Source organism: Theropithecus gelada, chromosome 1 (genome assembly GCF_003255815.1).
Source record: "Theropithecus gelada isolate Dixy chromosome 1, Tgel_1.0, whole genome shotgun sequence".
Taxonomy (NCBI): Eukaryota; Metazoa; Chordata; class Mammalia; order Primates; family Cercopithecidae; genus Theropithecus; species Theropithecus gelada.
In genome coordinates, this window is record NC_037668.1 from 13,536,987 (window position 1) to 13,553,936 (window position 16,950).

At 39.7% G+C, this 16,950-nt stretch overlaps 1 protein-coding gene across 2 annotated transcripts in view; it reads right to left on the reverse strand.

Annotated features, from left to right (window-relative positions):
• FMO5 (flavin containing monooxygenase 5) overlaps positions 1-15,834 on the reverse strand; it is a 35,051-nt gene extending 19,217 nt beyond the window's left edge. The window contains exons 1-5 of one of the 2 annotated variants that reach the window (XM_025375436.1): positions 15,464-15,834; positions 15,078-15,253; positions 5,516-5,704; positions 3,068-3,230; positions 2,163-2,305 (exon numbers count right to left, since the gene is read on the reverse strand). In XM_025375436.1, the coding sequence (XP_025231221.1) occupies positions 2,163-2,305; positions 3,068-3,230; positions 5,516-5,704; positions 15,078-15,212 (630 nt within the window). In that variant the 5' untranslated portion in view covers positions 15,213-15,253; positions 15,464-15,834. The remainder of the gene's footprint in view (positions 1-2,162; positions 2,306-3,067; positions 3,231-5,515; positions 5,705-15,077; positions 15,254-15,463) is intronic. The other variant, XM_025375427.1, reaches the window with a different exon arrangement.
• Positions 15,835-16,950: the final 1,116 nt, after the last annotated feature.

Sequence of the window (16,950 nt, forward strand, 5' to 3'; positions counted from 1 at the left end):
CAAAGCCTGTGCTTAAGAAATGTTTGACTGATTATTTAATGGAGAAAAATAAGATTGCTAGTAGAACAACAGGAAGCTAGTCAGCCTTTCTGTGTCCTCCGCTGGCTAAAGTCCATGTTCAGAGCTGATAAAGGTTTGATATTCAGTTACCTGGCAAAAGAATCACTTTTCCTACATTATGAAACTGTCTGGAGATGGCTTCCAGATGGTAAGTTATGTAAGTACATTGCTTCATAGTCTTTTTGTCTAAGATGACCTGTCTACAGAGGGATAATTGTTTACTTCACAAATCTTATCTTCCCTGTGGTGACTGTAAGCGCTGTGATAATTATGTACTTCCACAATCACAGTTGAAAGGGCATATATGGTCTTAGAAATTGAACAGTTTTGTGTGCCGGCTATATAATTTCTGATGAGTAACGAAAACACTCAGAGCCCTTATTAAAAGGTTTCATATTTATGAGATAGTAACAATAATACATAGATCACAAGGCTGTTGTGATAATTAAGAAGTGTTTTTGTAAAAGTTGTGGTATATAGTAAACACTTGATAAGTGCTTAACTGCTGTCATATTTCTTAATTCAGTTTTCCATTTATACCTTGTTTTAAGCAAATACCATTTACAAATCAGATATATAAGGAAAATTGTTTAATCAATGTAATCTTATATGAAATTAATATTGAAAGAAAGGAATGTTTTCTCTTTACAAAAGCATCCACAAGAATTATATGAAAAACTTCCATGATATACTGAAACATATAGGTCCATTTAAAATGTTTGATTTATAAACAAATCTTCATGAATACAATTTACAAGTAAAGCAAAAAGTTAGAACTCAGCAATTGAGTTTCTTCAGCTTGCATTAGTGGTGTGACAGTATTGCCTCTGCTATGCAGACATAGTTTTCCTTTGCATTTTCCCAGGCTTTCTCACAGACACAGCCACCTTATGCAGAAATGCTTTGTTATTTGGCAACCTGCAGTTCCCCAGGGCAGGTAAGGCCAAGATCCCTTAGAACTGCCCATTTGACAAGCCAATGATATTAAAGAAAGCTCTTGCCATGGGTCCCCACTCTTCCTTTTTTGCACATTCTTCTACCATAACACCCACACATGTTTTAACCCTTGTTTATATAATTACTTTATTTTTAATCCTTGTTTTTATATTGTTATTTCCTGATAAATGTCTGTTGAATTAATTCATGAAGTAACATATGAAATAATTTTTGTGGTTGTAGATGAGGATAGTAATGAGAAGAAGTGTTTTTCAAACAAAGTTGCTGAGTAAGAGTCATTTAACAGAATTGTAGCACTAAGCTTCTCATTAAAATAAAACAAGTTAAAACATCTTTGTAGAGAAGCATGGCTTAATTAAAGTTACTAAAGAACAACCAAGATGTTTACCTATTGCCAATAGAGTTTAATTCAATAAAGACATTAATAACAAAATACAATATTGGCATGTCTTTTTCCAGGAATTCATAGTGAAGACACTTGCTTCTCAGTTCAAAATCTGCTATACAAAAACCAAAACGAACAAAACAAAAAGCCAAGGAGATATAATTGCTTTAGAATGAATGTTATTCTGAGTTACCTAACTGTATGCAAAGGCTGGGGCAAGCTGCTTGCATGTGCTACGGTTTGGACACTATACGGATACCCACATTGTCTTTGGGAAGATAAGATTGCTTCTTTTTGGGGAGTGTAAAGGAAAATTCACCCACTATCCTATGAGTGAAAAGTTTCTAATGATCACAGCGTGTTTTCCTTTATATAAGAACATAGCACTTCTGCTGGCCAACAGAAGATCCTCACTCTCAATACTGCTCTCTAACAACCTCCAGCAATTACTTGGTCTTTATCAAAGCCAGAGGCACACTCTAAGAAGATGCCTGATTAGGATAATGAGCCCAGACTTTAGCCGATCCAGTTCCTTGGTATGAGGCCAGCTGCATAATGGAACTCTAACTGGTAGCCTTAACTCCTCTATTAGCATCAATCACAATGTTGCCAACTGAGGTAATGAAACCAAGCCCTACATTTGCCACTGGCACTGATGGGCTATGTGCAGGTATCCCTACTCTCTGTTGGGCCCACCTGCAGCTTCCTTGGAGAAACTGAAGCTAGAGTTAAGCAAAGTAAATAATGGAGTGATTCAAACCTGCTTGGCTGTGTGGCTAATCTCTACAGCCAGATCCCCTCCAGAATTCCCAATGCCAATTATAATGACTCTCTTTCCAGTGAATCCCTCCGGGTTCTTATAGTCTCGACTGTGGAAGTACTGCCCTTTGAACTTCTCAATTCCTGCAAGAGAAGGGAAAATAATTATTGGGTAATGGTTTATATGATGGATATCATTTGTCAAGTCACATGGTCTTTTTGCAGACTTAAGTTTAAGCATATATTCTCCAAGTGTTCTCTTCACTCAGCTACTTTCTTGCCTTTCTCAGTATTTTTGCCTATTTTTTTTCCCCCATAACCTCAGAGTAGTACCTTGTGATTTCCTTGTCATAGGTACTTTGCTTAACTCAGGATGTGTTTGTATTTTGGATTTAGAGACTATAAATAAAAACTGCCTCAGAAAACCTCCATTCTCTTTTGTCTTTTCATCCCCTTAAATACCTACTCCCATTTCGCTTATAGCACATATATTCTTACATACTTTAGAGTATACAGAGTACTTTTTAAAAAAATGAAAATCCAGGCCAAAGACTGAAGTTCTTCAAGCTTTCATTCCTTCCTTAGAAACTCAATATTCCTGTTTATTGTTGAAAAATTCCTCATTTAGCCTAATGCTCCTCAAGAACTCCACATTCTTCCTTTTGATACTTAGAAAAACTAAAGTCATTGTAAAACTAAAGAGACCTCACATTTTGCTCTAATCTCCAAAATTACAAAAATGACAATAATACAAGTTACCCCAACATCTTTCTGGGGAACAAGAGGAATTAGGGTAAGTCTTACTTCATTCCAAAGTAGGAATTACTCAGACTACAATCCTCCCATTCCTCAGGGGTCAGGTCACAGGCATGGGTCAAAGGTCTTCCTTCCTGGTAAGTTGCTCACCAGGGAAGCTTTCCAGAGGTAGATGAGCATCGGTGTGATGGCCAGTGCAAACCATGACTCCATCAAAGACATTCATCTCCTTTTTGCCTTCAGACTCAGTGACCACTTCCCATTGGCCTGAAGTTGAAAAATCAGGCTGCTTCTTCACACTGCACACAGTGGTCTGAAAAGAAAAGTGATAACCACAGGGACATCCCTGACATGGCTCTCCTTGCATAGTGTTACACAAAAGGCTGATATCACAGGTACTATCACATAATAGGACCCACGCAGGGATATTTGATTTGCATATTCCACAAATAAGAACTGTTTTGTTTTGGGCTGTGGTCAGAATGAGAAAACTTCCCCGAGACAGAAAAAAAATAACATAATGTTGGCAGGCTAATGTACCCTCCTCTTCTAGAAAAGTGCAAGTCACTAGGTCTCTTGGTCCATGTCCTAAGGCACTGTAACACCTGATTAAAGCCTGGGCTTCTCCTGTGTTTTTATGATACTTCATGCACTAAATGCCTATTCTTCTCCTGATCCCTATATGTCCTGAGATCTTCTGATGTCTTCTTACCCCAGGTTCTCTTCTCCTGGCCACCTTTAAACAAGTGACTGAGCTATAGGACTCCTTTTCCTGGCAGGGTAGAAAAACACTTCAGTGGCTCTCACTTTATAGAAGTGAATCTCCCTTTAGCTCCCATAAATACCCATTTTACAAGGAACTATAAAGAAAGAGGCTGTGAAACAGGATAGTGTTATGATTTTTAACTTTATAAAAATAATAAATATGGGTTACCCTACTTAGGTTAAGGAAACAGTATGTGCTTCTAAGGGCCTATGACCATAATGTCTTCATGGACTATTAGAGACACCACCCCGGCCAGGTGCGGTGGCTCACGCCTGTAATCCCAGCACTTTGGGAGGCTGAGCCAGGTGAATCACCTGAGGTCAGGAGTTCAAAACTCACCTGGCCAACATGGCGAAACCCCATCTCTACTACAAATACAAAAATTAGCTGGGTGTGGTGGCACATGCCTGTAATCCCAGCTAGTTGGGAGGCTGAGGCAGGAGAATTGCTTGAACTTGGGAGGTGGAGGTTGCAGTGAGCCGAGATTGTATCACTGTACTCCAGCCTGAGCAACAGGGCAAGACTCTGTCTCAAAAAAAAAAAAAAAAAAAAAAAAAAAAAAGAGAGCGAGAGGGAGAGAGAGACCACCCCTGCATGCCCTGGCCATCCAGCACTATTTATAGTTCCTCTATCATGTTCTTTTTTACACAGGCTGGTGCCTCTGCCTAGATCACCCTTTTATTCCTTATTTGGTCGACTCCTACTCACCCTTCAAGACTCAGCTTTAAGAAAACTTTATCTCCTTTAGGAAAACTTCCCTAGAACCTGTCCTGTTGGGTTCAACATCTCTCCTCCGAACTGCAACGTATAGATCTCTAGCATTTGTCCCCACGTAACTCTTTATTTTTATTAATTATATTTATAATAAAATTTTTCTTCATTTGTTACCCCTTAAGTAGACTATAAAGTTACTGATTTTTCTTTTCTGTCTTTGCATATTCAATGCTTAGTATGATAACAAACTTGTTCAATAAGTATTGTTTAAACAAATGAAGAGAAGCATTAATGGAATGTAAATGACTTACTTTAGAAGTTCACTAGATGTTTTCATTTTCTTATTGTCGTTAAGCAGAAAAAGGCATGAGTTAGCAGGATGATCAGAAGGCAGAAGGTTTGGGCTTTTTGCCAGCTCTCAGAAATATCTGTTCTTTTATGGTCATGATCAGAAATTATAGAAAAGTCCTAGAATACTTTAGAGCAGGAAGGAACCACGGAAGTGATCTAGTACAGTTATCTTGTTTTACGAACAAGAAAATTTTAAAAAATTGAAATTGAGGAAATTGCTTGTCTAACATCTAAGTTAGTTAGTCGTAGGGCAAGCACCAGAATTCAGGTTTTTGTTCTGCAATTCCATGTTCTTCCCTCTACACCAAAGTTAACTATCCAACAACTATACTTCACTGGGTTTTATGATGTTTATGTAAACAAATGTATTGGAAAGTACTTCAGAAAGTACAAAAGGGCAAAGCAGTAAAGGACTGTGGAACCAGAAAGTTTTAAAGTTCCCATACCTATCAGTTCCCTTCTGTAATGGGGAAAGCAATTCCCTTCATCTGTTTATTGCAGTTATGTGCAAATAATGTGAAATGAAGGTGATGAAAACACTCTGCCAGGGGGCTTCCTGTATCTGCAGCCAAATATATGAAAGCCAGACCATCCCTTGAATATTTTTGAGGAGCAAGGAGGGCAAAGAATGGAGTTTTTCGCTGGGTAGGATAAATACATGTGCAAATCAAGCCAATCTTTAGAAGTAAACATTGGTAATTGAAATCACGTTATTCATTTACTTAGCAAACAACATCAAACACAAAGATATCCACACAATTTTCTACCTTAAATCGAATATACTTTAGAAGGTCAAATTCTTTGGCATACATCCTGAAATACTCCAGGACCTGGGCGTTATGCATGAAGTTAGGATAATGATCTGGGATTGGATAGTCACTGAAGCACATCATCTCTTTAGAAGTATTGATGATCACTGATTTGTAAATACTGGCTCTTCCTTCTTCAGGATTTTCCTGCAATAAATAGAAAATATTCATAGCAACTTGAGAATCATCTTCATGTTTTATAAATAGTCAATAAACATCTGAAAAAGTTTTCTGAAGGAAGTGTCAGTCACACAGTCACACACACACACATACACACACACACACACACCCTACCTTCCAGTATTTGTGCCCTTATCTAGTCCCTTCCCTTTGAATCTCAGTTATCTTTATGACTTGCTTTTGACCAACAGCATACAGTTGAAATGACACTGAATGACTTCTAAGACCAAGTCATAAGTAGCCTTGCAGATTCTGCCTGGGTCTCAGAAAGCTCGCTCTGGTAGAAGCTAGCAGCCATATGAGAAATCCAACTACCATGAGACCACCATACCATGAGGAAGTCCAGCCTCACCACATGAAGAGAATGGGACAGAAGATATGTGGTCAGTCCCCAGAAATTCTACCTATTCTATTCTATCCCAGCTGAAGTTCTAAACATGTGAAGACAGTGTTACTAACACTGAGTAATAGTCTTTTAAATGAGTAACAGTGAGGCAAAATGGGAACATATACAGGAGAGAGTGTAACAGTTTCCATGTACTGGAAACAGTATAACATCTCCACGGTTTTCTGGAGAGCAGTGTCAAAATGTATATGAAACTCCTTGCAATTTACCTAGCCTTTTAAAAAAATATTCAGCATTGCTGAGGAAGCTTTATGTTAAAGGATGTTAATACCAGCATTATTCATAATATAAAAATGAAACAAGCTAAATGCCCAACAAAACAACTGAAATTTGAGAACCACTGCTCTAGATCCTTACTACCAAAGTGTGGCCTATAGACTAGCAGCAGGGGCTTCACTTGAGAGATGGTGTTAGAAATGCAGACTCTCAGGCCCCACCTCAGACCTACTGAATCAGAACCTGCATCTTAGCAAAATCTTCACGTGATTCAGATGTGTATGCAAACTGAGATGCACTGCATTAGATGACATTAATCCCCAATTCAGTGTTCTTTCCCCTACAACAAACTTCTTTGCATCCTCAAAAACTTCCTATTGAGGCTGGGCGTGGTGGTTCATGCCTGTAATCCCAGCACTTTGGGAGGCCGAGGCGGGCGAATCACCTGAGGTCGGGAATTCAAGACCAGCCTGACCAACATGGAGAAACCCCGTCTCTACTAAAAATACAAAATTAGCTGGGCGTGGTGGCACATGCCTGTAATCCCAGCTACTCAGGTGGCTGAGGCAGGAGAATTGCTTGAACCCGGGAGGCGGAGGTTGCTGCAAGCTGTGATCGCGCCATTGTACTCCAGCCCGGGCAACAAGAGCAAAACTCCATCTCAAGAAAAAATAAAAAAATAAAAAAAACCTTCCTGTTAACTACTTTATAGCATTGTTGTGGTGACCACATAAAGTAATGCAATGATGCAATCTACCCAAACTATTATTCTGTCACAGAGATTTCACAAATGAGGAGTTTTCAAATTTTTAGATTTTCAAAAATTGCTTTGACTATGGAAAATCACCTTAATCAATTTGCATATCCTCCTCCCTTTTTATTCTAGAAATGAACAGATATTGAAATATTGAGTATTATGAAACATTAAATAGCCACAAAGGAGAGTGTTTGTTGGCTTTGTCCTCCTTTAGGATTGATTTTCTCCCATTTTTATTGCATAATTATTCAGTCTAGGAATCCTAAATTGATCATTCCCATTTCTCTGACCCATAATCCAAAATCTCATTTCTTTAACTGCTAATAACATTTTCACAAGTCTCCTTTGAAGTCTCTTCTTCTAACCTATCCTACCTATTTCAGCCAAAGTGTTCTCTCTAAGGTGTGGCTGGACTATATCTCTGCCCTAATTAAAATTTTAGATGTTGCCCCATTTCCTGTAGAATAAAGTTCCTATTTCTCAGCTTAGGATCCAAAGACCTCCGTAATGTTTTGTAGTGTATTCCTTATCTCCCCAACTAGATTGTAAGCCCCTTGAATTGTACTCATGGTTTTTCCCCCAGCATCCACAATGATACATAGCACTCAATAAATGTTTAATGGATGCATATCAAATTGTATTGAGAAAGGGATATACAGAATAAGATGTAAGTTTCGCAAAATGCATAACAAAACTAATAATATACATCAACATTTATCTCAAAAAGAGTTCAATAAGACACATGTATCTCCCAAAATTTTGTCCTAAGAAAAATTGCAAAATAATATAAAGTCAAATGCAGAAAGACATATTTTTGTATAACTTAAATAGAAATTAATTAGTAATAATGTTAAATGTTCCCAAAATAGATGAATGGTTTAGTAAGTTACAGTATCTCAACATGCAGAATTTTTTTAAGTTTTTCTTTGAGACGGAGTCTCGCTCTGTTGCCAGGCTGGAGTGCAGTAGCACGATCTCAGCTCCCTGCAACCTCTGCCTCCTCGGTTCAAGCAATTTTCCTGCCTCAGCCTTCCCAGTAGCCGGGACTACAGGCGTGCGCCACTACACCTGGCTATTTGTTTAATTTTTATTTTTAGTAGAGACGGGGTTTCACCAGGTTAGCCAGGCTGGTTTCTATCTCCTGACCTCGTGATCCACCTGTCTCAGCCTCCCAAAGTGCTGGGATTACAGGCGTGAGCCACCGCGCCCAGCCTCAACCTGCAGAATTTATCTTCCACACCACTCTATGGGTATCCTGATAAATACGAAGTAGATCTTGCCACTCCACTGCTTAATAGTTTCTCTTGATTCCATCTGGAAAACAAAATTCCTTATTTTGAAATTTAGCACATTTCACAATCTAGCCCGGTTTATCTTTTAATCTTCATCCAGTGTTGTCCTTATTTAATCTCAAATTTCTAAGTCATTAAATTGTTCCTGAAACACTCTAAGCTCTTGCACAACTTTAAAATCTCTGTACATATTACTATTTCTTCACCTGGAAAATTTCCTGTCCTTCAAGAGTTATATCAAATGTCACTTCCTTTAAGAAGACTTTTCTAATTTCTTCAGAGAATTAGATTCCCCTATTCATCCTCCAAGCTCCCAAAACTCTCTGTTCATATTTCTATAAAGATAATGTAAACACACTATATTATCAAGCATTTGTTTCCATGACTGTGAGAAACCCGAGAGTAGCCATATCCTTCTTTAAATCTCTATTATCATGGACCTGGTGTGTACTGGACGTGCAATAAATGCTTTGAAATGAATTAGTTAATGAATTATGGAAAGTGAATTTGGGGACACCAAAAACTATGATTTTGAAGTCTGTGCAGGAACGTTAAAAACGGCCTATGATATAACTTGAAGTAAAAAAGTAATTGTAAAATTAAATTTACATTCTATTCACCAAATATGTAATATTATGTCTACCTGTGGGTATATAATTATAATTGTATAATCTCTCCCTGTTAGACATGTCTCTTTTGAGTATACTTTATTTATTTTAAATAGAAAAAATGTGAAAATACAGAAAACCAGTTGATTTATTAAGGCAGTAGGATTTCTTTCTTTTTCTTTTATTTTTGTTAAAATGTTGTTTGTACAACACCCACTCATGATAAAAACTCTCAGCAAACTAGAAATGGAGAGAAACTTCCTCAATTTGATAAAGAACATCTATAAAATACCTACAATTAACATCATACTTCACAGTGAGAAACTGGACACTTTTCCCCTAAGACTGGGAACAAGGTAAGGATGTCCTCTCTCACCACTCCTGTGGAACATTGTACTAGAAGTCTTAGCTAGTACAATAATACAAGAAAGAAAAGTAAAGGATATACTGATTGGGAAGGAATAAAGATAACTTTTTATTTGCAGATGACCTGACTGTCTACATAGAAAATCCCAAAGAATTAAAAAAAAAAAAAAAGAAAGAAAAAAAGAAAGAAAGAGAGAAAGAAAGAAAGAAAAAAAACTCCTAGAGCCAACAAGTGAGTACAGCGCGGTTGCAGGATACATGGTTAACATACAAAAGTTAGTTGCTTTGTTTTTGACACAGAGTCTCACTCTATTGCCTAGGCTGGAGTGCAGTGGCGAAATCTTGGCTCACCACAATCCCCGCCCCCTGGATGCAAGCAATTCTCTTGCCTCAGCCTCCTGAGTAGCTGGGACTACAGGCGCATGACACCATGCCCGGCTAATTTTTGCATTTTTAGTAGAGATGGGGTTTCACTATGTTGGCCAGGCTGGTCTCTATCTCCTGACCTCGTGATTCACCTGCCTTGGCATCCCAAAGTGCTGGGATTACAGGCATGAACCACTGTGCCTGGCCATTTGCTTTTTTATATACCAGAATGAACAACTGGAATTTGAAATTTTAAAAACTCCATCTATAATAATGCCCCCGAGGCCGGGCGCGGTGGCTCACGCCTGTAATCCCTGCACTTTGGGAGGCCGAGGCGGGCGGATCACGAGGTCAGGAGATCGAGACCATCCTGGCTAACAAGGTGAAACCCCGTCTCTACTAAAATACAAAAAAAATTAGCCGGGCGCGGTGGCGGGCGCCTGTAGTCCCAGCTACTCGGGAGGCTGAGGCAGGAGAATGGCGCGAACCCGGGAGGCGGAGCTTGCAGTGAGCCGAGATGGGGCCACTGCACTCCAGCCTGGGGGACAGAGTGAAGACTCCGCCTCAAAAAAAAAAAAAAATAATAATAATAATAATGCCCCCGAAATTACATAGTAGGTGTAAATATAAAAAAAGTATAGGATTTATAAGCATGAATTATAAAACACAGATATAAAACACAGATGAAGAAAGTCTACGATTTAAATAAATGGAGAGATATTCCGATTCGTAGACTGGAAGATTAAATATTGTTAAGATGTCAGTTCTTTCCAACTTGACCTACAGATACAATGCAATCCCAATCAACATCCCAGCAAGCTATTTTAGAATCCAAGTTAACACATGGATTCTAAAGTTCATATGGAAAGACTGAAAGCCTAGAATAGAAGACTTTGTCCTTAGTTGTAGGCTGTGTATAGTGGCTTTGTTCCAAAGAACACAGTATGGCAAGGGAAAAACAAGGAGCAACTTTACAGTGGCAAAAACTAATAAACACTGTTTCAAGCCAGGACATCAAGGTTAACATCAATAGTGATATTATCTAGGGTTTTTATATTTTGGGGTTTTACATTTAACTTTTTAATCCATGTTGAGTTGCTTTTCACATATGGCAAAAGGAAGGGATCTAGTGTCAATCTTCTGCATATGGCTAGCAGTTATCCCAGCCCCATACAATTTATCCTTGTAACAAACTTTCATATGTACCTCCTGAACCTAAGATAAAAGTTGGAAAACGAAAAATAGAAAAGTGAAACAAACTTACACTTCAACAAAGATATATTTTGGCATATATTGAATGCTAATTTCTTACTTACAATAACATAAAATGAGTTTTAAGTTTCAAAAAAAAGAAAAAAAACAGTGGGTATTATGTTGATAGTATGTACCCTTGATGGGAGGTTAGGAGAATGGCACTTTACCTTTATAATATTCCTCCCCAAAATTCATAACTGCAGTTTAACCATGAGAAAAAAATCAGATAAATCCCAACTGAGGGATATTCTACAACATATCTGACCAGTAAGTAATCATCAAAACTATCAAGGGCATCAAAAACAAGGAAAGTCTAAGAAATTTCATAGCCAAAAAGAGCCTAAAGAGATATGACTATTAAATGTAATACGGTATCCTGGGTGGGATCCTGGAACAGAAAAAGGACACTAGGAAAAACTAAGTAAATCTGAATAAATTATGGAATTCAGTTAATAATAATGTATCAATATGGGTTCATTAATTATTTACAAATGTATCATACTAATATAAGATGTTAATAATGGGGTAACTGGACATGAGGTATACTATAATTCTCTGTGCTATCTTCCTAATAAATTTTGTAAGTCTAAAACTGTTCTAAAATTAAGTTTGTTTAAACATGTTTGTACACAAGTATATCTTTTTTAAATTAAGGTAAATTAATGAATGGCAGGGTCATTTTGGAATTAAGATGTTTGTTTGTTAAGGAGAACAGGGGAGGCACGTTCCTAACTTCTGAATTTTATTTCATTTATTCATTCAAGAGATATTTATAAAGTCCCTCTGTAATAAAATACTTTATGAGGTACTGATAAATGCAAGCCTGTACCTGTATTCCAAAAATTCAAAGTTTACAAAGAGTAGAGCCATGCTTTCCACAGCAGGTCTGTTGGGATCAGTGAGTGAAATGAATGACAGATCTCACCTCTTTGAGGTACTCCTATACTTCAACTCTTTTTCAAATCACTAACCACAACAAAGTGTTATCCTGTGTCAACAAAATCCTTCAAGTCCTTCGAACCACCCGACTGGACCTTACGTAAGTTTTATCACTGTGCCAATCCACTGCTTTACAAAAGAGTGAGCACAGAGCAGTATTGGGTTAGTGAGTAGAAGAAAAAGAAGCTTCTGCTCCTGGATTTTACAATTTTCTACCATTGATGAATAAATCTTCCCTCTACACATTCTATACACTGATTATATTTCCTACCTAGGCACAAGGCTCACACATTTATTTGATCAGGAAGTCTGTGTAAGAAAAGAGAGGCCAGGCATGGTGGCTCATGCCTGTAATCCCCACACTTTGGGAGGCCGAGGTGAGTAGATCACTTGAGGTCAGGAGTTCGAGAATAGCCTGGCCAACATGATGAAACCCCGTGTTTACTAAAAATACAAGAATTAGCAAGGCGTGGTAGTATGTGTATAATTCCAGCTACTTGAGAGGCTGAGGCATGAGAATCGCTTGAACCCAGGAGGTTGCAGTGAGCTGAGATGACGCCACTGTACTCCAGCCTGGGTAACAGATTGAGACTCTGTCTAAAAAAGAAAAAAAAAGAGAGAGAGAGCAGGGGATGGAAGTTGGGGTAATTGGAACTGATGGGATTGGAAGAAGTAATAAGGACAGAAGAAAGAAGAAAAATTTAAATGGGAGGAATGAGGACAGTTTGGGGCTACTGTTCCTGCCAGATTCTCAAAATCCCATGAAATAGAAACTCTCTTTGAACTGTTATTCTTAACCTGGTCTGCACATTGGAATCATCTGGGGAGCTTTAAAAAACGGAGACAGTAGAATACATGCTTGGCTCTAGAAATATAATGGTGAACCACAGGTGTGGTCTGTCGTAACAGAGGTCAGAGCATTATGATGAAACACAGCTTATTTATTTTCAAGGAAGCAGTTTATAAAGTGTTAAAATTTTGCCAAGTGGATAATCAGAAGAAAAACCTCCACATTAAGTCTTTAGCAGATAATAATTTTAAACCACATTGGAGATAAAAACCAGAAACTTGATAATCAGACAGCGTGATGGATGCCCTCCCAACCTCCTCCCATCCTTAATTGATTTCATGCCTTTTCAGTAACTGCCAAACCTGGCTAAGATGCTTAGTAAAGACACCACATGTGTGAGTCCCATCCTAGGTGTACTGAATAATAACCAACATGTAGCACTATGTTCCTGGTACTGTTGTAAGTGATTGGCATAATGATCCATTCATTTACTCCTGACAATAACTCTATTAAGTGGATACTATCATTATCCACTTCTTAAAGATGAAGAAACAGAGGTACAGAGAGGCTTAATGATGTGCCCAAGGTCACACTGCTAGTAGGTGACAGAAATAACATTTGAGTTTAAGACTGCGTTCTTAACCTCCATACCATATTGTGGCCAGATTTTAAGAGCAGAATTTTCTGCTGTTTACTAAAAACAACGGGCTTTTTGCCCATGTCCAAGACTGATGATGATACAGGTATGCAGGTCAGCCAAGGGGATCCACTCCAGATCTGAATAAGGACCATTGTCACATAAAATTGGTCCCCAAAACAGAGTCAGGGTGCAAGAGGATTGTATTTCTGTTCAACTAAGAAATGCTATAAAGCCACTTTTATGTAGCTGGCCAACACTGTGTTAGTTTTTATGAAATATGAAATGTAAAACTTATCTAGGGCACCTCAATACTATTCACTGTTCAGAAAGCTAGCTTAAAAGCAAACCTGTTCTCCTCTAGCCACCCAAGATGCCAATAGGAAAGAAGGCTAAGGGAAAGAAGGCGGCCCCCACCCCTGCTATCGTGAAGAAGCAGGAAGCCAAAAATGTTGCAAATCCTCTGTTTGAGAAAAAGCCTAAGAATTTTGGCATTGGACAGGACATCCAGCCCCAAAGGGACCTCACTCTGTTTGTCAAATGGCCCCCCTGTATCAGTTTGCAGCAGCAAATAGCTATCCTTCTATAAGCTGCTGAAAGCACTTCCTGCCATTAACCAGTTCACCCAGGTCTTGCACTGCCAAACAGCTACTGACTGCTTATGGGGGCCCACAAACACAGACCAGAGACAAAACGAGAGAAGTAGAGACTACTGTCCTGGACTGTGAAGAAAGCTGCTGGCAAAGGGGATATCCCATAGAGACACCACCCGTCTCTCCAGCAGGGGTTAACACAATCACCACCTTGGTGGAGAACAAGAAGACTCAGCTGGTGGTGATGGCACACGATGCGGATCCCATAGAGCTGGTTGTCTTCCTGCCTGCCCTGTGTCCCAAAATGGGGGTCCCTTACTGCATTGTCAGGGAGAAGTTAAGATTGAGATGTCTAGTCCACGGGAAGACCTGCACGACGTTGCCTTCACACAGGTTCACTAGGAAGACAAAGGAGATGTGGCTAAGTTGGTGGCAGTTTTCAGAACCAATTACATGGACAGATATGATGAGATTCGCTGCCACTGGGGAGGCAATGTTCTGGGTCCTAAATCTGTCGCTTGAATCACCAAGCTGGAAAAGGGAAAGGTGAAAGAAGTTGCCACTAAACTGGGTTAAATGTACACTGCTGACTTTTCTGTAAATAAAAATAATAAAAATTATCCTTCAAAAAGTGAAAAAATAAAAATAAAAGCAAACTCAGCAAACCCAACGCATGTCAGTTTGGAGATCAATAAAGATGGCTGGTATTCTTTGGAATATAATAAGTTTAACTGTCTTTTTTATTTTATTTTTTTCTCGAGACGGAGTCTCGCTCTGTCACCCAGGCTGGAGTGCAATCTTGGCTCACTGCAAGCTCCGCCTCCCGGGTTCACCCCATTCTCTTGCCTCAGCCTCTCGAGTAGCTGGGACTACAGGCGCCCGCCACTACGCCCGGCTAATTTTTTTTGTATTTTTTAGTAGAGATGGGGTTTCACGTGTTAGCCAGGATGGTCTCGATCTCCTGACCTCGTGATCCGCCCGTCTCGGCCTCCCAAAGTGCTAGGATTACAGGCGTGAGCCACCGGGCCGGCCACCTGACACTGTTAAGACAAACTGTAGTATGCACCTAGTTGCAGGGAGGGTTTCAAGTATTAAGGGACTAGGAGATGTATATACCTGGAACCTCCAGAGCCCTCCGATGTCATCAGTCCTTTCAAAGCAGACAGGTTCCAGGCCTTCTTCTACGCAGCACTTGATGGAAGAGAGCCCGCTCACTCCTCCCCCAATCACAGCAATTCTTTTCTTTGTCATGATCTCCAGAGATCTTCACCTGTGGGTCAATGTTGCCTATCCTAAAGAAAGGATGACAAAAGACAAAAAGCACACATCGGTCTACATTTTTCAAGGAAGACCTTGGCCATGGCATTCGAATAAATTGTGTACAAGAGCTGCCTTGAGGAGGACAGATTCGACGGTCCTCTTCACTAGAGGAAATCCCTCTGCTGGCACGGGGGAGCCCTGCGCCTGCGAAACCCAGAGCCGGGAGTGCTCTGCTGCTGTACTGGATCTCACCGCCTTTCCCGAAGCCCTCAACAGACCCTTCAGCTGCGATCAGGAGGCGACTCAACAGCCGGCTGTTGTCAAATCAGTATAAACCAACAGTATACAAACAGCGAGAGCCAACGGGGAGGGGCTGTAGCGCTCCACCTCCTTTCAGAGACTACTCCCCCGCCCACTCAGCGGCACCCATTCTCCCTCCCTTGATGGGAATGAAACGTGGGCTGAAGCTGCTTTGGGCGAAAAAGTTAATCCTACAACTTCTTTATATTTCAGCTGCTGTTGCCAGGACTCTCAACTACTTTCTCTGAAAACAGAGTGCCCCCTAGTCCCATCTGTGCTCGCCTCTGCATCCACTTTTAACTTCCTGGTTTTTGCCTTTAACTGACAAACACTTCCTAGTGAAAAGAAAACTGTCAACAACCCCAAAGCAAGTTCTGCTCCAAATGCTTCAGTGAACACCTACCCCTCAGGTGATCTGTTCAAACAGATGACCCTGCCCCCGCTTCCGCCCCCGCCTCGCCTATACCTCTCTCCTCCCCTCCTCACAATCTGGATCTAAGAATCTATACTTCTGGTAGAAATTTACTTTTAAAACCCCGTGCACTGAGCTGAGTGCTGGAATATAGTGAGGAATGTATTGTTTCCTACTCAGAGGCGCTTACAGTTTAGTGGAGGAAACCAAAACATAAGCAGATAATTTTAATGAAATAAAAGTATTTTTAATAGTGCTTTCCTACAGTTAGATGAGTAACCAAACATACAAAATATCCACTTCTAAAATGTAACTTTTCAAATATAAAGTCATGTAGAACCACCAATATAATAGAAACAAGATTTCACGCACTGGCCTAGAACAAGGGCCCATCCCGCCAAGGGTTCTATTTGACAGATGTGAGGGGTTGTAAGAGGCATGGATTGTGACTCATGCCTTGGATCCTTGCTCACCTTCTACCACTCCCTGAGTCAGTTTTGCTCTTCTAATCTGCACCTGCTAATCTTGGACTTTTACATGAGGCAACTGATACTTTGTGCCACTGAATTTTTTGTTGTATTTATAGCAACTTAGTGGACTCTAACTAACATGAATATGTTTTGGAACTGTCAAACTTTTTTTTTTTTTTGAAACAGGGTCTCACTCTGGCACGGGCTGGAGTGCATGGTGAAATCATGGCTCACTGCAGCCTCTATCTCCTGGGTTCAAGCAATCCTCCCACCTCAGCCTCCTGAGTAGGGACTGCAGCTGTGTGCCACCACATCTGGTAATTTTTGTATTTTTTGTAGAAATGAGGTTTCACTATGTTGCTCAAGCTGGTCTTGAACTCCTGGGCTCAAGTGATCCACCTGCCTTGGCCTCCCAAAGTGCTAGGATAACAGGCATGAACCAACAAGGCCAGCCTGTAAAATATTTTAAAGACTAATATCTTTCACAAAAGCGTTCAGCTATAAATGTGAATTTATACTAAAATAGTATCTTTTAAAAATAAAATTC